This window comes from Poecile atricapillus, chromosome 1 (assembly GCF_030490865.1).
Source record: "Poecile atricapillus isolate bPoeAtr1 chromosome 1, bPoeAtr1.hap1, whole genome shotgun sequence".
Taxonomy (NCBI): domain Eukaryota; kingdom Metazoa; phylum Chordata; class Aves; order Passeriformes; family Paridae; genus Poecile; species Poecile atricapillus.
In genome coordinates this window covers 26,955,889-26,977,963 of record NC_081249.1, presented here as the reverse complement: position 1 = coordinate 26,977,963, position 22,075 = coordinate 26,955,889, and the positions used below count along the sequence as shown (strand labels likewise).

General features: G+C 41.1%; 1 protein-coding gene across 1 annotated transcript in view; it reads left to right on the top strand.

The window, feature by feature from the left end:
• SH3RF3 (SH3 domain containing ring finger 3) overlaps window positions 1-22,075 on the top strand; it is a 245,298-nt gene that overhangs the window by 145,580 nt on the left and 77,643 nt on the right. Inside the window, exons 2-3 of the mRNA XM_058851785.1 lie at window positions 6,927-7,202; window positions 13,893-13,988. Of these exons, the coding sequence (XP_058707768.1) occupies window positions 6,927-7,202; window positions 13,893-13,988 (372 nt within the window). The remainder of the gene's footprint in view (window positions 1-6,926; window positions 7,203-13,892; window positions 13,989-22,075) is intronic.

The window sequence follows — 22,075 nt, the reverse complement described above, 5'->3', positions numbered from 1 at the left end:
TTACACGGAAGACAGAGCACTTTTGAGAGTTTTTGCTGTGAGATATGATGATGATGATTTATGATCTGTCGTCCTGAAAGTTCCTCTTGAGGACAAAATCCACTAAAAACTCTGCAGGTCACAGATCTGCTGGTAGTATACATTTTTTGTTTTACCTGCACTGGCTAAAGTTTGCCTCAACCCCTTGTTTCTTCAGCTTGCTGCAGGTTACAAGTGCTCTCTCCTGCTTCCTAGGGCTGACTGAGCGATGTGTTTTAATTTAGGTGAAAGGTGTTGCTCAGGAAAGGTGTTAAGCTGAGAGTGAGTGCAGCAGGCAGGATGGCAAGGAGCAAGTGGAGCCCTGCTGCCCCTGCCAAGTGTAGCAGATACGGCTGTCATTGCCACCACAACGCAGTTATTTGTTGTGCCAGACTGCCTTCCACTTTTCTGTCCTAAAGGGAGAGCAGGCTCATGATTTAAATTGCTCTCAGCTGATTTGAATGGGGGTTTTGGATGCCAAGATCCCAGTAATAGGGTAGTTATAGGGAGTAGCCCGTCTCCTTCTCAGCAGTCCTGCTGATGGATGCTCCATCACACAACCCCTGTCCTCTCCAGTGCAGCTGCTGGGATTTCTGCAGAGCTCTTATGGGTGGCAGGAAACCATATGCTGAAGTGCTACCCAGCCTGCTTGTGGGGAGTTTCCTACCAGTTGGAAAATGTAAATTCAGTCAAACCGTCGCCACTGAATCTTTGCTTGTGTAGACTGGGAAATTCAGAGTAATGTGTGATGCTTCAGAATAATGAAGCAAAAAATTATCAGTATGTATTTTAATTATTATTTATGCTCTATAGTAATAACTCATGTTTAACTGTATTTTACTACTGAGATGTGCATACTTTTAGTTACTTTTCATTACTTTTTTCTTTTCTTCTCTATCAACTTTTAATTTATTTTGGATGTTTACACTTGATAGTGATTGATGAAAGAAATAAATGTATGGACATTCATGCAGAGGAACAGACTCTTCAGAAATATATTTGGAGTATGGATGATATGGAGATAGATATTGGAGAATTTTGAAGTGCTGCAACAAGCAACATGCCAGTGTGTTTTGCTAAAGTGACTTATTACAGGCTTTAAAAAATAAAAAATGTTTGTCCCTAGCAGTGTTCTTATTAGGCTGTTCCAGCAGTGCATTTTGAGGTTGTTTGACTTTATCCCCTCCTGCTTCACGTCTAGCTCAGATGATAATCAAAGGGAAAGAGGAGTTAAATACTTCTCCACCTTTTGCATTTCTCCAATTCTTTGATTCTTTCATCCTCTTGACATAGGGGTCAGGTGACACTGCTGCCCCATGGGGCAGGCAGCATCACACCTGCCTCTTGGGGATTCCCATGTGCAAGGGAAGGCCTTGGAACAGACAGGTTGAGGTTTCCATTCTTTAGACAGCTTGAGCTGCACAAGGCAAGACCTTGGGCAAGAGAAATTACCCTTCAGCATTAACATGGCTTTCACACTACAGAAAAACAATCCTCTGTTTTGCTGTTGTAGAGAGGAGTTGTCACTGTAGTCTTAGTTTGAGAGAAGGGTTGGATCATAGCATTTCTGTCTGGATGTAGCTAGATGCCTTGCCCTATTTATTTTATTTTTGATTTCTTGTTTTATAGGCACCTGCATGGTACTTTGGGCAAGCATTAGACCTTTTCTTTTAAGTAGTGACCTCCTCCATCAAGTCCTGCATGCAGAAGTTGACAGGCTCTGACCCCTGTTGGCGCCTGCGTTGCTTTTGAGCACATTGGGAAAGTGTTTATTTTCTCTAACTTTTGAAGAACTGAAGACCTACTCTATCTGTGCTGGTCACATTCTACTAAGCTTTCTCCTGGGAGAATTTATTGGAAGCAAGCATGTTTGGGTTTTTTCCCATTCCTTTTGTTCTTCAGGATACATAATGAAGAATGCTCCAGCTTTGCCAGTTAATTGCTTCATGGCTGTTGTTTGTCAATTTGCCAGCAGGTTTCTGCTTAACTGCTGCCATTTGACATTGCTGAAACACAAATGCAGAATGATTGAGTTGCCAACGTATCATTGAGTCTTCTGCAAGGGGGATTTTCAGCATATTAACGCTTCAGGCTTTCATGTCAGTATTGATTGCTGAAATAGAAAAGAAACCTTTGGCAGTATTCAGCATCGTGCCAGCATGGATTTAGTGGCAGGAAAAAGAAACTGGCTGTTGCCATTAATTGTGGCTTCATTCTTCCTTTCTTCCTTTCTTAATTTTTTTTTATTTCTATACACACCCACACAGAGTTTTGAAAATTAATACACTTCATAGCCAAATGCCAGTTACCCTCACAATAAACCAGCAGGGCAAATCAACTACTTGATGCAGTCAGATGTTGAGGCTGCTTAATTTTGCATTCCCCTGCATTATGCCCAACCAGATTTCATGGCAGCTGGGGAGGGGAGTGATGGCAGGGGCTCCTCAGAGTGAAGCACAGGTCAACAGCTGACTTGGAGGAAGGCAGTGGGGTGGTGTTTTCTGCTGAGCTCCTCACAGGACAGTCAGGCTGCCACCACATTGGTCCCTGGATGCAGGAGTGGCCAGTGTGAAGCTGGGTGGCATGGGGAGAGGAGCAGCATGATGCTGCTGGGGCCAGGCTTGGAAAGGGACTTCCCCTCCCTGGACATAGTGAGGCAGAAGAAGCCAAGATGGGGCCCCATGGATGAACAGAGGCTTGGGTGGTGGAGCAGGGGGTGACATGCACAGTAAGGGTGTAGAGCAGTGGCTCAGTGTTGTCCACCAGCAGTTGCTGTGGCAGTGCTCCTGCATAGAATGGGTGCAGGGAGGGTAAGGAGGTTTTGCCCTGATGAAGCAGGGAGCAAGAGGAAGGTGTGAGCTTCCTGCAGCGGCTGGAGAAACACCTCTGTGTGCTTTGCCTCGCCTGAACCTTGCCTGTCTCTGCTTTGGTTTAGTCCAATCTCTTAGATAATACTTTATATCCTGTTTCAGATTGGAAGGTTTTGTAGGAAGGACCACCTGGGCATTCTGAAGGTGATGATTTCTGACTGAAATGCTGTTGCATGGAACAAAGACCTGAGGGGAAATAGGACAGGGTGTGAGCCAGGATTTTGAACATAAGATGGGAGGGACGTGCTTAGCAGCAGGGCTTGGGGAGTTTGCATGTCAGTCAGAGATCAGTCCAGACCGACTGCCTTTCCTCTGAGTTGGGAAAATCAAGTGAAGAAGGGGAGGGTGGATAGGCCAGAATTGCCTGCACAAAGATTGCCAATGAAGAAGATAAACAGGATCAGATGAAGTTTTCTAAGAACCACATTACAACTAGCAAACAGCAGCAGAGATTGTTTTTATTCTCTTTCTGAAAGATGCTTAAAGCTCCCTCCTTTCAGATGTAGTTCAGAGGAACTTTCTGAATCTGATCTGCTTCTCACTTATGAATTAACCAAAAATAGGAATAATAAAGGGAGATTTCCAAAAATGTGCTTCATAGGAATGATTAAAATAATGTGGCCATGGGAAGTCCACTGCAATCTAGATCTTTTGGCCAGAATATATCATCAGAGAAGCTTCAAGAGTTTATCTTGGGTGTTTGGGGTTGGTTGGTTGGTTTGGGTTATTTGGGGTTTTTTGTGGGTTTCTTTTTTTGTAATTGTGATATTAAATTTCTCTCTCTGGTTGGTTTGAGCAGATACTTAAAGCTTTAGAACAGAACAAGTAGCTTTATTTGCAAAGAATTAAAAGACACTGGTACCTGGGCCACAGTAAATGCAAGGTTTATGTGGGATGCTCAAATCAAAATGGGTACATAGAGCCTTACAGAAAGGCTGGGAAATATCTCAGTTTTTCAGTAGGAGAGTATCTTTTCCACTAAATAACATGTTCACCTTAAAAAGTGCCTCTACAGAGTTTTTAATTGAAAAGCTGTGATTCAGAATTAGAAAAGCTGTAGCTTATAATTGGAACAGTTTGTTTTGGAAGTTCTTCCCACTGTCATTTGCCCAGACCTTCTCTGTGTAGGACAGTTCCTAGACAACATGGTCCACAAATAAGCCCATGAAAGAGAAGAGGAACACAAGCAGCTAAACTGCAAATTCACACATTAAGGGGAATAAATCTTTGAATAAAACAATGCCAGATTTCAAATTTATGTCTGGCAGTTGGTTTGTTTTTCTTAAATGTCTTCATTTGTATCAGGTGAAGGTAAAAACAGGGACCTGAATCATCTTCTAGCCAGATCTATTCATTATCAATGAAAGCCCAGCATGTGTTGCATAAGAATTTCATTGATGAAGTGTGCAATGGAGTAAAATCCACTTTCTTCTCTGAAGCACTGAGGGCTGTTGCCTTTTTACATAGTAAAAATATGGCTTGGGAAGAGAAAGCGGCTAAAATGTAAAGAAAGTGATCTGACCTTGAATTGCTACAAAGCTCTTGGGAATAGGAAGGTCCTGTCTTGGGTAAGTGGTACAGGGTGTGTTTGCCAGGCATGTGTCTGGATCAGCAGTGTGCACCTGGCAGAAGTCTCACTTTGATAAATTGTCTTCTCTCAGCATGAATTAAAGTAATGATTCTTTTATTTCTAAATTACTACAAGGCTCTGTAGTCTTTCAGCTTATTGTGGGGTTGGTTTTTTTTTTTCTAGTTTTGAATGACTAATGCAATCTATGCTTTACCTAAGGAGTTTGATGGTATTGTATGCTTAATCTTTAAAATGCTGTGTAGGGAGGAAGAGCTTTTCTTTCAAGGGAAATAACCTTCCTGGCAGAGAGAAAAATATCAGTAGGATACTGCCACTGATTTGGCAGAGACTGTTGATGCTTTGTTAGCTGGCTGTTGACTTTTTGCTTTTTTTAGATATGTTTGAAGTAGCTTCCAAAATAATTGGTCTTTAAATGGGTAGCTCCGTTCAGATACAGCAAAATCCAGAAGAATACAGAGCAAACAGAGGAACTGCAAATTGCTAACGAGAAAAATTAGAACTGGGGACACATCTGAATGAAATTAAATCCCCCTCCAGACAACATGGTTAGTGCTCTGAAGAGCTGTGCCTGTTTGCCTCTCTCCTTCACTGCGGGCTGTAGGTAAAAAGATCTGTGGAACAGCTTTCCAAGACCTGCACAGGTAGTAAAGCCTTTCCTAATGAAAACGAGTAAGTTACCGCCTGTGTGTGAAGGTGCATTGAAGAAAGTTACTCTTTGATCAGTGTGGTGTCCGCCAGCCGCCGTGGCCATCTGGCGCCCAGCAGCGGGCGAGGCGCCGGCCGACAGCGCAGGCAGCGGGCTGTGCTTCTCCTCCTGATGAAAGATACAGGTGTAAGAGTATAAAACCCACCCCACCTAAGCAGGTCTGTTTAATGCACCCATCGGAATTGAAAAATGCCTCTGCTTGTGGCTTTAACAAATACAGTGAAAAGCCATCCCAGCTTCTCATTTTCTGGAAATGCAGTGTTTCTGTCGGGCCACTCCACCTTCCCCCTGGGGAAAGCATCTGAGTGTTATTTTAGGCACAGGAATGTCATCCAGAAGTACAGGCATAAGAAACACCTGGGGGAATACCAGGGTGTTTTATTAAATATAGCTTTACTTTTTCATTGTCCCTATAGGACACCCCATTGACAAGCATGATGCACAGCAGGGAACAGAGTACTCAATTGCATGTGTATGCAAAGCAAACAGTGTCATTTTTGTAAATACAACTGTGAAAAAAATAGATGCTTACAGAAGGTTGATTTTACAGGACCCCTCTAACATCCCTTGTGTTATGTGCTGCTATATATTTACAAGCTGACTCTTAGTTCAAATTAAATAAAATGAAAAATGGTACAGAATAATACAGAAATTCACCTTTTCTTCTCCAGTGTGGATTAAAGAACTGCTATAGGAGCAAAGCAGCAGGAAGCTGTATCCAGCACTGTTACCCCCTGCTAGGTGGGGCTCAGCAAGAAGAGGAGCAAGTAGACAGGGAGGACACGGGCTTCATAAACTGGTACTTCCACAAAAATGTTGTCCATGCAGTCACAACCTGGGTGAAATAATCTATCTTTCACTGGGACAAGATGAGCTCTGGGAACAATTCTTCACACTCAAGTGGCTTCCATCAAATAGGTTTCACTCTTTCATCATACCAAACAATGAACTTTTTAGGCTTTTTTTTTTTTAAATGGGCCATGATTTTTAGTAAGTTTGTTTAATTCTTTTAATGACAGTGAAAGCTTCAGAGCTCTTTTTAGTTCTAAAAGAAAGATTTGAGGCATTCTGCCTATTCCACTTTTCCACAAGGACATTAATTCATAAGCAAAAAAGAACATTATAACTGTTTACAGTAGCCCTCAGTGAGTAGCATGAGACTTGGGGATTTTGAAAGAAATAAGAGTATTTGGTTACAGAATCGAAAGCTAAACAAAAAGCTTCAAACTCAAAAATGTTTAGAGTTGTTCAAACAAATGCAATGAAAAATTACCAATTTGCCAGCTTTTGTAACCCTGTGAATCATCAAGCTTGTATTGTTTTGTTTCTCTTCTGAGCTTCAGAAACCAAAGCAACCCTGAAGGTCAAAGTGTCTAATATTTTACCTTTAGACATGCCCAAGTTTAGTTGTTTAAACACATAGTTCTGCTTACATAGCGTATTTTGAAAATTAAGGGTTGCTGCTTGGTGGGGTAAGAAGTACTGCAGTTTTCAGCTGAGCTACTCGAGATGGACAGTGTCTTTTCTGATGTAACACACCTACCTTCTCAGGCTTACCATCATATACATCCTAGTTTTCCTGAGATCCAGAGTACAGCATTATGTGGCAGTCTGCTGCAGTCATTGGGGTAATTTGGTAAATGATCATGGCTGATCAGTTTGCTTCTAGATAAATAATGACTCTAAGAAAAATATTGGTGCTGCTGGAGATTGCTTAAAGGTGTTTGTTTTGTTTCCCCAGAGTGTTTCTCAGCTTCCCTATGGCAAAGCCCTTTACACATATGAGGGAAAAGAGCCTGGTGACCTCAGGTTTAACAAGGGGGACATCATCATCCTGCGGCGCAAGGTGGACGAGAATTGGTACCATGGGGAGCTCAATGGGAACCACGGCTTCTTCCCCGCCAGCTACATCCAGTGCATCAAGCCCCTCCCACAAGCTCCACCTCAGGGCAAAGCACTTTATGACTTTGAAATAAAGGATAAAGATCAAGACAAGGATTGCCTGACCTTCACCAAGGTAGGGGAATAGATTTTTAAAAATTGTTCAGAAGTCTGCTTTGGTAGGGAGTGATGGGGCACATGTGGTGCTGGAAGCTGGGTCAGGAGGACAGGGGTGCTGAGGTGGGTGGGACACCTTCCTGGTCTTCCTGGCCTCCCTGACCTACCCTGCACTCTGTGAGATAGCCTGTGTCATGAATAGCAAGGCTGGTATAAAGCCAGGGAAACTCAACAAGTAGAACTGGCTACACACTTTCTGAGAACATTTTTTTTCCCCTCTAAAGAGCATGCATTTCATCTGCATTGAAATGTTCCCCAAAAATAACTCAAATTTCAGAAAGAAAAAAAATCTACTGGAAGTGTGTCTTTTCATGTTCCTTATTGGATCAGATGTTCCAGTGTTTTAAAATTACATTCAGCTTCAAAATGCATCATACCATATACCAATTAGCAGTTGAAATACACTATCATCATAATAGTATTTCCTATTTTAAGAATGTAAAAACAGTAAAAAGCGGACATTTAAAAAACATTCTTTGGGTTTTTTTAAACCAAAATGTTTAATAAATTCCCATTGGAATGAGAGAAAACTGAGATATTGTAATTTCCTTTGGATTTAAAATGTCACGTTTTCCCTTTCACTCCCACCTCCCCACCTGCTTTTTGCCTCCCACTCCCCTCCCTAGCAATTTTTGTTGACCTTAGATGGGTTTCATGGATATCAAGAAACCCAGAGTAAAATAAATCATATCCCCTATTGTTAATTTATGGCAGTGAATGCCATGAAGAACCTGTTCATTGTCATTTTCTGTTTTATTTCAGCTGTCTGCAGCTGTTATAGTATCACATAAAGTAATAACAGTTATGCTGAAAATGAATATGAAATAGATGGTAAAAATATCCTTCACCAGGATTTTACTGACCTCCTCTTTTGAAGCTACTTATTATAGCTGAATGAATTATTTGCAGCATATAATTTTCTCACCGAATGTAACATCTTTTTCACTCATGCAGTGCTCCTCAGCAGAATGCAATTTCCTAGACTGTATACTTTCTCATATTTATTTAACAAAGGATTTGTAAGCACTTTTGTTCCATAGCAAGTGAAGTGTTTGATTGCAAACACTGCAAACCCTGTGACTAGCCAGCCTCCCTGGAGCTGTGAATCTCTGTGAGAAAGTGGGCTGCTTAGTGAGAAGTAACAGCCGTGCACTAACAGAAAGTTAGCCAGAAGTTACCTCTGAGACCTTATCAGTAAATATATATTTTCTGGTGTGTTGTTTTTCTCACTGCCTGCCCAGAGGTACACTGGTGACTTCTCTGAGATGCAATCTTTCTTGTCTGCTTAAAGTATTCCTTGCTTTCTCTTAAAGTCTTAAGAAATTTAATAGGTATGCCAGGCAGTTGTGGTCTTTTTTGTTACAGCAGGTCCCTTCCTAGACACTTCTGTATTTGATATATTTGGTGCCATATATTAGAAAACCTCCTTTACAATAACTACCTTTGTATAGTGATAGTTCTCATTTTCTCGGCTGTCCAATGTCATTCTCACATGGAGCATTTCTTCTTGCTGTGTAGCTCTACTCTCAATCTCTCAGTTCTCCTTGTTTTCACCCCTCGTGTTACTGTCGGCATCCTTTTATCCCTGATGACTGTGTTTTCCCCAGGGGGGTTTGGTTTCTTTTCTACTGCTGTTTTCTTCTTTAGCTCCTTCCACTACACACACTGTCACCTTGTAAGAGTTTTTATGCCCTGCCTATTGTTCTCCCTGACAGTGAATAATCTATTTTTCATCTTGGGACTTCAACATCATGTTTTCATCAATTTTCTCAATGCTAATTTTAGCCGTCACCTGTGCTGATGAAGGTTCCTGTTTAGCCCAGATTATAGATCATCTGCTGATGCAGTCAGTTCCTTTGCACAGAGTCCTGAGCACTGCAGTGCTGTAGATGTGATTTGTCACTTTGAGCAACATGCATCACTTGAATGTCTTCATGCTGGACCACATCTTGGTTTCATTTGCACTATTTGTTCCTTCCTCTGGTGGAGGGGTTACATTGGTATAACATTTATACAACTAATATAACCTATTTGTGTACTGCAACTCATTCAAAGCTACCAGACACTTGTGACTGGATTTTACTTACAAACATGTAATAAAGAAGAGTTTTCCTCTAAAGAGAAGCTATAAGAAGGAAACTCAAACATAGGGATCTTCTGTATCATTTTGTTCTGTTCTTTTGCTGGACTTTGCTTTTTCTCATCCCCCTTGTTGCTATGCACTCAGAATATCTACTGGTACAGTAAAAGAAAACAAAGGAAGGATATTTGGTGTTTCCTCTTACTAATATGTTTTGCTGCAGTTTTCAAAATGAAAATGTTCTATTGTTCCAGAGGTGTGTTGCAAGGAAATGAAGTCTACTTTACACAGATCTTCATGAGGAGCGCTGCAGGGTGCTTCTGCCATTTGCCTATTTTCATCTCCTGTAGATAAAACACTCTCCAAATAAAAGGCCAAAGATGTAAATTTAAAAATTTTTATGTGTAAGAATAAAATCAGGAGCGGCAGACAAATAACTGTCATGAGTATCCAGTGCAAAAAAAAAAGCTCCCACATGTCATTATTTTACACCATTTGGACTTCTCCCTCAAGTTCTCTTCCCAGAGAAGCCATACATACAGGCATAGGGCCTCACCTCTGTTCTCTCCTCTGCCCTGTCTGTAAGATGATAGAACAGCCTAGATTTCCTACTTAATATGTTTTCTCTCACTGTTTGGCAGTGGTTAGCCAAACCAGGCAATTATTTTTCCTGTGTAACAACTGGTTCCAGCCTTGTGTCAACTTTGCACCAAGTTAATGCCAGTAGTTTCAGAAGTTTTACTCCTGATGTTCCCTAGTGCAGTTGTGATCATGCTGTGGCCTACAGAGCCTAATTGCATGCTCTTGGGATATACTTATTGGCTCAGCTTTCTAATCTCTCCGAACATGGTACCACAGTATGGACATGGGATCCTGCTGTCTCTGTTTTAAAAAATAATCTGTCCTTCTCTGGGCTGTGGACAGTGGTACAAACCATGTGCAGGAGGATTCTGCTCTCAGGTATAGCAGTGCAAATCTGAAGTAGTTCCATGACTGTCCATGTAGTTGCTCCAGCCTTACACTGAATCCAGTTTCAGCCCACACATTTGTTTTGGTGTTCAACCACGCATGGCCTTCACATGGCCATCAGAAGGCTGAGCAACACTGGTGGATGAGTCTCAAACCTGTCATGGTAGCATCAACTGTTCACCATGCTTCATTGCTCATCACATTTTTAATAACATCAACTGTTTCCGTCATTTTCCAACACTTTCATTCCCAGCCCACAGTGGTATCTAACAAGAGCCATGCTAATCTTAGAACCATCACATCCCATACTTGTTCCTGGCTCTGGAGCAGCCCCTTAGCATTCAGTTCCAGCAGCATTTGCTGTTCACAGAGGGACCATCCCAGCAATAGCTGTTGACAGGGATTCTCGTGCCAGCTGGCAAGCGCTGTCACTGGCCTCACCAAGTGCCACATGGTGCCATCCTGCCACCGCTGAGATCTCCCCAGTGCTCTGGATGGAGTAGTTATCTCTGTAGAATAGCAGGCACAGCTGCTCTGTATTGCTTCATTAATGGCCATTAATGACTAGAATAAAATCAGGCTGTGAATCATGACTGTTATTGGACACAATTTTGTGCTGTTTTCTCAGCAAAAGGATTCATTTCTCTGTCAATCAGATTGCTTTTTAAGTGATTTATCTTTGACTTCTTTTCTGATAATGATTATAAACTGTAACTGCAGGTCCCACATGCCTGTCACAAGGCTGATCCAGCCCTGATGAATAGAGGGAAACTCAAGCAAGAAGGAGAGAGCAAATAATTAAAGGCTCTAGCAACAAGCATAAAAGGAGCACGACATATCTTTGTCCAAACTACAGTGGATACCATTGGCTTTTGAAATAAGATTTGAGGCTTGGATTCCTTTATGCTGCCTGGAAATCAATTTAGTCAATGTGAAATAGTGAAGTTCAGAAAGCTGAAGTGGTGTGCCAAGAGATCTGTGGCGTTTTGCTATTCATGATCCTTTTGGGAACCTTTCTAGGAATTTATAAGTAGCACAGCTATCCAACTAATATAAGGTTCTAAAATAGTTCATGCTGAAGCTTTCACCAGGTCACTGTATAGAATGATGTCGTTGGCTGCAAATTCAAAGAAACTTTCTAGAAATAAAAAAAATTCAAAAGATTTTTTTGGGATTTGCTGTAATTCTGGAGATTTTCAACACCCTTCTTAAAACTAATTATGTAATGGAATTCTCAAGAATTTGCACTTTGCTCTCCCACAAAGATGCTCATTTTGAATGTCAGCATATCTCAGGATGCATGTCTCATATATGATCATATTCAGCAGCCAGACATGGCTGAACCAGTGTGTTCAGTGTGTGAAAATGCTTCCAGATTTCATACATCCATGGGAGGTAAAGCTGAAAGGGATCTTCAAAGGTCAGCCATTCCCCACCCCATCCCTGAGCAAAGTCAACACAGGATAAATCTTTCCTGCCAGGTGTCTGTACAGCCTGCTCCAGGGATGGGATTGCACAGTGCCTCTAGCAAAATCTGGTAGAAAGCTTCTGAGGTTCTACAGTTTAAATTTTTTTTTCTTAATTTCTTACATGTGCAAATAGATGCAAATATATATACATTTTTATGCAGTGCTGGGTTAATGGTTGGACTCGACAATCCTTTGTAACCTGAAGAGGTCCTTTGTAACCTGAACAATCTATGATTCTATTCATACCCAAATGCATGCACTTACACACACGTAAGATTATATATGGGCATGTAGTGTAGACCTCCTCACATTTTGTGTTTTTAAAAAACTCTTTTAGGGAAACAGCTGAGCAAATATAAAAAGTAGGAACACTCATAGCAGGTCCCTGAAGTGATGCAATCATTTCTTTTTCTCGTTTACACCCTTTACCTAGATTCTACATTTATGCTAATCGGTCTTTTGTAAGAACATGTGGAAGCTTTGCAGAGATGCATTACTGTCAGCTCTTTAAACAGATCAAAAATGGTCTGTGCAGACAGGGCTTTGGAAGGGAATGCTATCTGTTTCTTCAGGAAATTAAATGCACAAATTCTTTTTGCATCCTTCCAGCTGTAATAAATAGCTGAAGGACTCCGTTTGTAGCCATTTCTATGAGCTTTCCCCTAATGGATCATTCAGATGAATAATTCAAAGGAAACATTTAAACTATTTCAGAGTGCACGTGTTCAAAATGCACATGTTCAAAAACTACAAAGTACATCACATCACATCCTTGTTCTGGTTATTTTTTTATCAATGCAAATCCGTAGTCTGAACATCCTGGATCAGGAATTTGTGGGGTTTGGGTTTTTTTCTATGTGAGAAGTATCTGCAAAAAAACCAGGTGCCCTTGCCTGGCCATTTGACATCAGTATCTTGTTACAAGGAGTGTGGTAGACCATATGTAGCTTTTATTTTCACAGAGTAGTGGAAAAAAAGTGAGATCGGCAGGGAACTCTGTCTCAGCTTTCTGGAGGAAGAGATTTTTTTTTTTTTTTTTTTTTTTTTTTGTAAATTTTTGCGCAGGAGCAGAGGAATGTTGGATGCCATGAAGGAACAAAGCTGACTTCCCAGCTTCTCTCAGCCCACTCCTTCCTTTTCTAGTAGGAGATCTGAGCATCCAGGCAGAGCCCCATTGAGAGGGCTGCCTTCCACAGCTGTTGTAGAAAGCGGTGCTGGTTTATACCTGGGTTTAGTATGATGACCCCAGAAGATAGGGATGGTAGCAGAAATCCATTGACAAACTGAGTAGTTCAAACTGGGAAAAGTCAGGATTTTGTTCTAGTCGTTTGAGTTTTCCTAATGACTTGTACATTCTGGGTTTGAACTATTCGGTTTGTACTTTGCTTTATCTCTTGTTTAATAATCACAAAGAAGTTCATAATCTGGTAAAATTCTTAGAAGGTACCCTAGATTAAATATAATATTAAAATGCCAGTGGTTTTAGGAATTTAACTTTTATCTAAACTGAAGGTGATCCAACAGGTGAATGCAATTTGGTTTTTTTGCTGTGTTATCTTTGGCTTTTTATCTGCTTTGCAATTTTACCTTATAATTTTATTTAAAGAAAAACTGACATTCAGTGTGTCAGAAGTGTAGGCTTGTTGCTGAGCACCTTATACTATTCCTCATTGTGTTTCCAGGACTACCTGTGCTGAACTGGTGCTTCCCTTTGAATTGTGTTCCAGAGCAGATAAGGATCACAACAGACTCTTGGGTGCCCGGGGGCAACTTCATGTTGAGGAGTTTTCACCTATGATTTATGGGTGACCTCTTGGGTCAGACGTTCTTCTCTGCCCGTAATGAAGCCAGGAGTTTTCTATTCTCACCTGCTGTGCCCAGACCCTTGGAGCCACTGACAGCCAGCATGAGCTGCACTGGTCTGCAGGGTGCTTCAGTGCACTTTGAGTGGGATGCCTGGGATAAGATGCTGGGTCAGGGATGCTGCTAGTCCAGGATTCAGGAAACACTTTTACCTGGCTTATGATCTCCTCTGTGTACTCACTCTCTAAGCTATCATGTGGGTAACTAAAAATTGGCATCTTTCTACTGAAAATATCTGATTATGCATTTTGTGTATCTCTGATTTTAGGATGAAATTTTGACAGTCATCAGGAGGGTGGATGACAACTGGGCAGAAGGAATGCTGGGTGACAAGATTGGCATTTTCCCTATCCTCTATGTTGAGGTAAGTTTAAAACACATGGTGGTGAATGCTGGTCTTGAAATCTTGTGGGAGTTTTGTGCCTACAAGGGCAGGATAACCTCAAATATATGAGAAGGATAAACTAAAACAGAATTACTGAAAAGGGAATTTTTGGTTGCTGTTTGCTAAGGCACTATGGGGTACACCCAATTCAATTTAAAGCGGTCAGCAAAATATGTTCCATGAACTCCTTCTAAAGGCTTCCCCTTTGGTGTAATCTCCACAGTGCACAGAGAAAATAGGGCAGGATGACTGCATTCGGGATACTTTGCACACATTTGAGGAGAGATGTGAGTTTTGGGCTGGTGGAGAGCAGCAGTGCAGGTTCAGCCATGGTCTGAATGCACAGACCTTCAGAAGGGTGCTGAGGGTGTCCTCTGCCTCAGCAGGGGCTCAGGCACCTCCATCCATGTGCCCAAGGGCTCTCATTCCATGTGTGCCAGACCCATCTTTAACCTGAGCTCTTTCCTGTTGTAATTTTCACAGGATTCTTATTTCAGAGTAAATGGTGAGACTTCACTTCCTCTGTGCAGGCCTGTGGTTCCACCTATTCCCACTGATGCCTGTCCTCCTGCTGGTGGTGCCCTTCTGGCCAGATACCTGGGACCAGGGCTGCCGCCAGCAGTGGTTGCCCTGCCGGTGCAGCCCTGTTGTCCAAGTGCCAGGTGGTGTCTTTGAGGAGCTTTCCTCCCTCATGGGTGAACCAGGGGTGCAAAGACCAGATGGGCACCACATGCATGTGTATTTTTCTGAGGTGCTGCCACTCTGCACCAAATACGCAGAGCAGTATCACCCTGACTCTGCTTGCAGACATTGTCTGGTGCCTCTCTGTAGTGAAGAATCTCTTGTGCCCACAGCAGAGCCTGCCGTACTGTGTGTGGCTCTGGTGCCTGCCTCTGAAATTGTTTCTCCAGATTTCTTAGTGATTGGAGACAAAATAGAGATAATTAGTGCCTGACTACCTAATTATTAACTCCGACAATGACCAATTTGGAATAAACCATCATTAATATACATTGCATTCCCACAGTTGACAAGAACAATAATATTAAAACCAGAATGTGTAGGAACTGTTATTGGGAAACCAGCTGCCTTGCATAAGTTAATGACTAGTTTTCTTCTATTCTGAATATTTAAGACATGTTAAGTTTGTTGTGATTAAATGGGAAAGCTGGGTTGCTCCCAGATTTCATCCTTTTCCCCTTGTTTTTCTCGTCCGGGGAAAGTGCAATGTTACTGTCCTGAATTTTGCTGGAGAAGAAGTGAACTGGGGACCTCTGCACGGCCAGCCACCATTGCACCTCACCACCTTTCCCCAGCTCTCGTTTCATCTGTAGGCTGGCACTGCCTATGCACTGTGCAGCATCTCCCACTCCTAGATATCTGTTCTCCATAATTGCTGCTCTTGAAGGGTGAAGGGCTCATAACCTCATAACCTGCACTGTAGGGAACATGTGCAATGTCTTGCTGAAGTTCTCTAAGCACTAGCACATCCTGGGTGGCCATAGAGGAGCAGGAGTTGTGCAGAGTCAGAACAGTGATGTTTGCAGATTCTGAAGAGATGCAAACAGGCAGGCAGCCAGCACCAGGGGCCAAGTAGGAATGTCTGCATCCATATACATTCATACCAGACACACAAACATATTATATGTATATATATATATGTATGTATGTATGTATGTATGTATATATGTATGTGTATATGTGTATATGCATATATATATGTATATATACAGTGTATACAATTGTATACACTTATGTGTATATTCATGTCTACACACACACACACACGTGTATTTTATCTGTATAAATTTGAAATCTGGATACTCGAAAGGCCTATTCAAATGAGATACTTGGGTGCCTTGGCCATAATATTTGTGCAGTGCTTTGTAAAACCAAAGGGAAGTGATCCTCCAGGCCACCTATTTCATCCACATAGTGGATGAAGGCCTTGTTCTGAATATGAGCTTATGCAAGTATTCAAGTTATACAGTTATGTTTCTGTTGTCAGCTTCAGATGTTATTTTGCATTAAAAATTAAAAGGAATCAGCAGGTCAAGTCCCAAAGAAGTTTTGAAAATCTCAGTGCTGATATTTATTAAGTAAATCCATTAAACAAGTAGTACTTGAATGTGAAAACACTCCTCAAGTCTGTCCAAGTCCATTAAGTGGTTTTCAAAATCTTGGCAAAATGTGTAGAATAAGCAAAGTTTAATTCTCACAGTAGCCTTCCACTTGTGTCAGTTGATTGGCTGAAGTGTGTGGGATTTCACATGGCATCCTAAGCCCTGCACTTTGGATAGAGTGAATTCCAGCTTGGCAGCCTCTGATGTCCCCGGTTGCTCCCACGGCCCAGACAAGAGCTCTTACCCTTGCTGTGCAAGCCAGAGCATTAGAAAACAAGCCGGTCACTTTGAGGATCTCAGGGTTTAGCATGCCAAGGCTACAAACAGTGGATATAATCCTTGTTGTGGCCCCCTGTGGTAACACTTTGTCCTGGCAATGTGCTGCCATATCCTTCACACAGGTGCTTGCACAAAAGGCTTTTGCAGTTGCTTACAAAGCTTTTGCAATGGGTGGTTAGGAGGGGTGGTTAGCAAATTCCTCACCAGGATCACCATTTCTGTAAAGGAAGCCCAGAAAGACAGCTTTTAGAGCAACACCGTGGTGGCAGAAAGAGGCACAAAAAAACAGCAGACATTGAAATATACCTTGCCCCTGCAGTGTTTTAGAAAGTCTCTATCTCAGCATTATATTTAGTTATCTTTACAGCCACATGAGTGTAACATGGCATGGATCTTATTCTTTATTCGTTACAAGTGTTTAGCAAGCATGCTTGCGTGTCTGCAGAGAGGGTTTTTCCTGCCTCTGTAGTATCATCTCTGTCCCAGCTTCAGAGAAGCTACAAGTGGATATGGAACAAATATTCACAGCTCACAATGATAACTTTTACAACATGAGTCACAAACAATATGTTCTGTCAAGGAGAGTTTGGGCTATTGTTTCTTCTTACTTTATTGTTGTCCCTCATCTTCAGTAGAAGTCATTTGGGCTGATAATTTGTTTTAATTTGTCTACAGAAAAAAACCCACAACATAATGAAATTGATCCTCAGTGTGGCTTCTGTCCTGAAATAAGAATATCTGTATGGTTTGAAGTCATACTCTTGTTAGGAGGACTTTTGGACCTGCAAGGAATTCAAAGCCCTGACAAAATTTATTTTATTTTATTTAAATTTTTTCTTTTATTTCAAACTAGCTCCTTCATTCTTAATAACTGGTGTTGTTATCTCTGTTTGAAAGTTGCTATGTGTGAAATTGAGAATAATGAAGAATAAAATGTGTCCTAATAGGTTTAAGTATCTTGAAGTGAAATTTGAGGGCAATGGTATTGCCAAGTATTTGGAGGGATGCATCCTCCAGTGCTCAGATGGGCAGGAATTGGAAATTCAAAAATCTGAGCTGTTAGAGCAGAATTTCTGCCTGCAACCCCCAGAGCAAAGAAGATTGACCAAGATCAAGAAGCTTTATGAGTCAGTGGTAGAGCAAGGCAATTATATTGGGCACTGTGACTGTAATATCAGCAAATTACAATTGATGAAGTGCCAACCCATTGTTATAATGTTTTATGGCAGCACAAGCACTGAAAGCTGTGATTAAGTAATATTAGGAGCTTTAAAATTCTTTTTACAGAGCATCGAAGCAGAGTAATGAGGATCTTCTCCTGTTCTTCACAGTCAAGAGTGAAAGAAAAAAGTAGAAAGGAGGTCTAGGAGAAAGAGGGAGGAGGAGAATGGGCAGAGCCGATGGTTTCAGTGCCCTGCAGCATAGGTCCAGAAGACTCCCCAGGGAAAACAATTCTTGCAAGTCAGTGTTTAAAAAGAGTTCGACCAGAAGTGAAAATAAAACAAAATCCAAAGGCAAATGTACTTCTTAAAGAAAATAATGATTTTTCATTCCAAAATTATCTTTGCAGAGCAGGCCATCCATTTAAGTGCTGCACTACAGGATCTAGCAGTGATCCTAAAACAGCTTAACCCACACAGGGGAATGCAAGCACATTTACCAGGATCCCAGCTGAGGTTGTTGAGTAGTGTCACAGAGATCCATCTTCCCAGCAGCAGAAGGTCCTTAGCTGTATAACTTTGCTGAGGGTAGCCTTTAGTTAGCTTGCAAATGAATGCAGATGGTTTACACTTTCAGGCTGGATGGCAGATTTTGTCCCTTTTTTCTCTTTATGCAGATTCCATCAGCCATCTCCCACTATGTTGGTGTCCCCAGTGGCAGTCATCACAGCTATATTATTGAAAACTCAGACATGTCCGCATCTGTATTTCTAGTTCTAATAGCTATTTTGACCATTTTCAACAAATCATTGTTGCCCTGTCCATTTCTTGTCTATGTTTTTTCTCTCCTCAGTCTGTTTGGTTTTTCCTTTCAGCTTCAGGACAGATGGGTCCCTATGGGACTCTCATAATAATTAATTTAACCTTGATGTCTGACCCATCGTTTATTTTTGTGTGGTCTTGGTGGTAGCACAATCTGAAATCTTTCCAAGTATCTTTTATGAAAGCCTTCCAAAAAACCTGCAGCATTAGATGTTCATTAAATAGTAACATTTGTTTGGTGCCTTTTTCAAAAAGAACGTGTAATCTCTGTTTTAAGGACTGACAAAATGGTTCATTTTAGCCTCGCAAGTATCATTTGATGTGAATAAAAATGGAAGCTTTTGAAAGGTGGGTAGATGGGAGCTAATGTAGATGATTTTAGAAAAGCTGACTTACTAAATCTCAGAGGAGAAAATTAATCCCAGTAGTAAGTAGGTGTAACACTAATGAGTTAAGAATTATACCCATTAACATCACAATTGATTTTTTTCTGTTCTCTCTCCTTTTGTATGTCAGATAAAAATGGAATAAGAACCTTGTAAAACTGACAATAACGTAAGCTCGAAGAGATGTTCAGCCAATTTCTGTTGAAAAGCTTTATTGATATGCATTTTCAAGTTTTGCACATATTCTTGTTTTAAGAATTTCATTCCTGCACCTTCGTAGCTTCTAAAAAACTGGCCCCACTTGTTTTTATCCTATATAGAATACTATAGAATATTCCAAGATACTTTGTGGTATCAGATTCCTGTGTGAATGGAGTACAAAATACAGTTCTCATGTTTCACATTCAAACTAAAATGTGCAGAATTTGTGTTGTAGGCTGAAAGAGGGATCTCTATTTTCACATCAATCCATGAATAAAACTCATTGATTTAAAGTAACATTACATGCATACAAAGTAAAATAACCTATGGAAGTTCAAATAAAGATTTTGTTAGTCAGGAAAACTAAGAATATTAGCTGTAAGAGGTGAAAAGAAGATTAAGTATACAACATATTACAATATATAAATATATATTTGTCTATTATGTATATATTATATATTTACATTATTTTTAATCTGTGGCCCATCTTTTCTGCATAACAGCTTGATTTCTTATGTTCCCTTTTGCTTCTATAAATAAAGAACCTTGTGCTCTTTGATTTAATTTCCTATGTAAAATGTAAATTAGCATGACTTTGGGCAGAAAATTTGGAGTTTTTTTAATTTTACTCGTTTCTTTTAAGTTCTGTATTGGTTTCTAGCACCCTTCATAAAGTGATCGTTCATACAGATTCTCTAACACTTTCCTCCATCTTCAGGATACAAAACAGAGCTGCACTGTCACCTTTTGACTTAAATGTCAGGTTTCCCCTGGACTAGCTGAGCACCTCAGCTCTGTAGACCTTTTTGAGTTACTCACTCCTCTCAGGCTGTGTCTGGACAAGTCAAAGCAGGGCTGCTTTCTGGTTTTTTTTGTCAGGGAACACCATCTTTACACTGAAAGTTCATCTCAGGTGGGTGCCATGGAGGGGAAGCCTGCATACAAGGATAGGTAGGAGTACTGTCATACTTGAGTCATCCTCCAGCCCAGACAATTATGAGATCTGTGTGAGCCATGGTGAGAGCCAGCATGTAAATTTAGACACAGCTGTAGGTTGTGAAAATTTGCCTTTTGAGAACTGACAGTTTTAGTTACAGGTCTTCTCTTTATTTTACTCTTGCCTACTTTCATTTGAATGAACTCAAAATTATTCAGATTTATATGTTATGACCAATATTTCTGTTCATCAAAACCAGATCCAAGTTGTTATCACCTCTTATTGTTTCAGGGCCTGTTAAACCAGAAACTTGCCAGCTGTCATATCCAAAAATATCTTTCCCACCCACCCCTGCTAATTATGAGTAACATGTGAATTTCCTAGACTGTGTTTTGTAAAAATAACTCTCTGGAGCAATTTATAGCAAAAAAAGGTTTCCAGCACAACCAGCTTAAGCACACAACCTTTGCAAATAAGCCCATTTCCTGAGTCTTTCAAAGTTATATCTATCAATTCTATGTCTGTACAGGGCATTTTTTAAGTGCTGCTTCCTAGATGCCAGAAATTAGGTTCCTAGGTATCTAAGCTGATCTGATAACAAGACTTTGGTCTATAGCCACAATCCACTGAAGGATTTCCAGCACTTCCCCTGGAAAATCCAGTCTGTCATCTGCTTGGTGCAAATTGACTGGGATCTGACCTACATCTGCTGCCATTTCCCTGTGCTCTCAGCACATCAGCCCTTCCCCTCACCTCCAGATCACCTGAACCATGCTTGTGCTTCAATATATGTTTTCTGGTCCTGGGTGCAATTCTGTCTCATTTCTGTTATTTCTACACTGAGTTTTGGGTTCTGCCCCAAAGATTTTGTTCTGCTGTTATGGTTGCAGCATTGCTTGTTTTGCAAAACAAGCACTAGTGATGATCTCAGAAGGACCAAGTAAATAGCACAGCTCTTCGAGATAACTTCTGCCGGTGCAACAAATGTGTTGGATTTGCCAGTGCTGCTCAGAAGCCTCTGAGAAGATGGAGCCTCTGCACACAACCATTGCAGTGACAAACTCAAGCAATGCAGTTTCCAAGCACTAGAAATAAGCATTCCCAATTGAGCATTGTCACCCTGAAAACTCAGCTTCTGAGCTTGCTGACATGGTTTTCTAAAGACTTTCCCAGGACAGTAACTGTAAACATAGATATGTGTACATTCTTTCTGTTACACGTCTTGTGATGGGCATCTCTCATGGCCAGTGCAGTGAGAAAGTGTTATCCTGACCATCCAATCCCTGGCTGTGGTCAGAAGCCTATAAATCCTGGGGGGAAAAATAAACTCTCTCTTCCTTTCACCACACCTCGACCTGTGTCCGTGTGATCTATTCATCTTCAGCAGCAGCAGAGCATACCCACTATCCCAGGGCTCTGAGTGGAGTCTAGAGGATATCATCAATAGTCCATGCTCTCTAGAGAAGCTACTGAAGAGATCTTTCATCTTTTCCAGCCATTGATCACCTCTGACAGCTTCTAAACATTGTTTCAGCACTGATGACTTCCTGGGATCTTTTTCCTTTTGAAAAGAAAGTATATTTCAGTCTCACTTACCTAGAGCTAATGCATGAATGTATATTAAGAAGCTATATGTCAACAGATACACTGCCTAGCAGTTAATTAAATGTAAAATCTTAGAGGATTTCATTATTTCTCACACCAGCATTCTTCATCTTGTTTCCTAGTGTCCTTGTTAGTGCATATTGCACATCTTAATTAACTTCCTTCTTGGGGAGCTTTCCTCATGTCTTAAAACTCTGAGTAGTGATCTTAAATCCAAGTCGGCAGGAGGGTTTGGGGAGATAACCCTGGCAAACGGGCTGCCTTCTCTGCCCCTTTTTTGGTGGCCACAGCCCCATGAGCAAAGAGCAAAATGTTTCCATGTGTCTGCCACAGCACTGATGCTGAAAATGAAGAAAAGTGAGTCCAATATTAAATCCCAGACTGTGAAAGGACCTGGCAGAAGTGGAAGCATATGTTATCCTTTGCTGTGCCAGTGGTGGATAAGACGGTCTCCACCAGAGGGACAGGAGGGACAGTTGATGAGAGTGACACCAAAAAGGAATTGCCAAGGAGTGCCTGTTAGAGCCCCCTTGGATCTCTGTTTTCAGAAGAC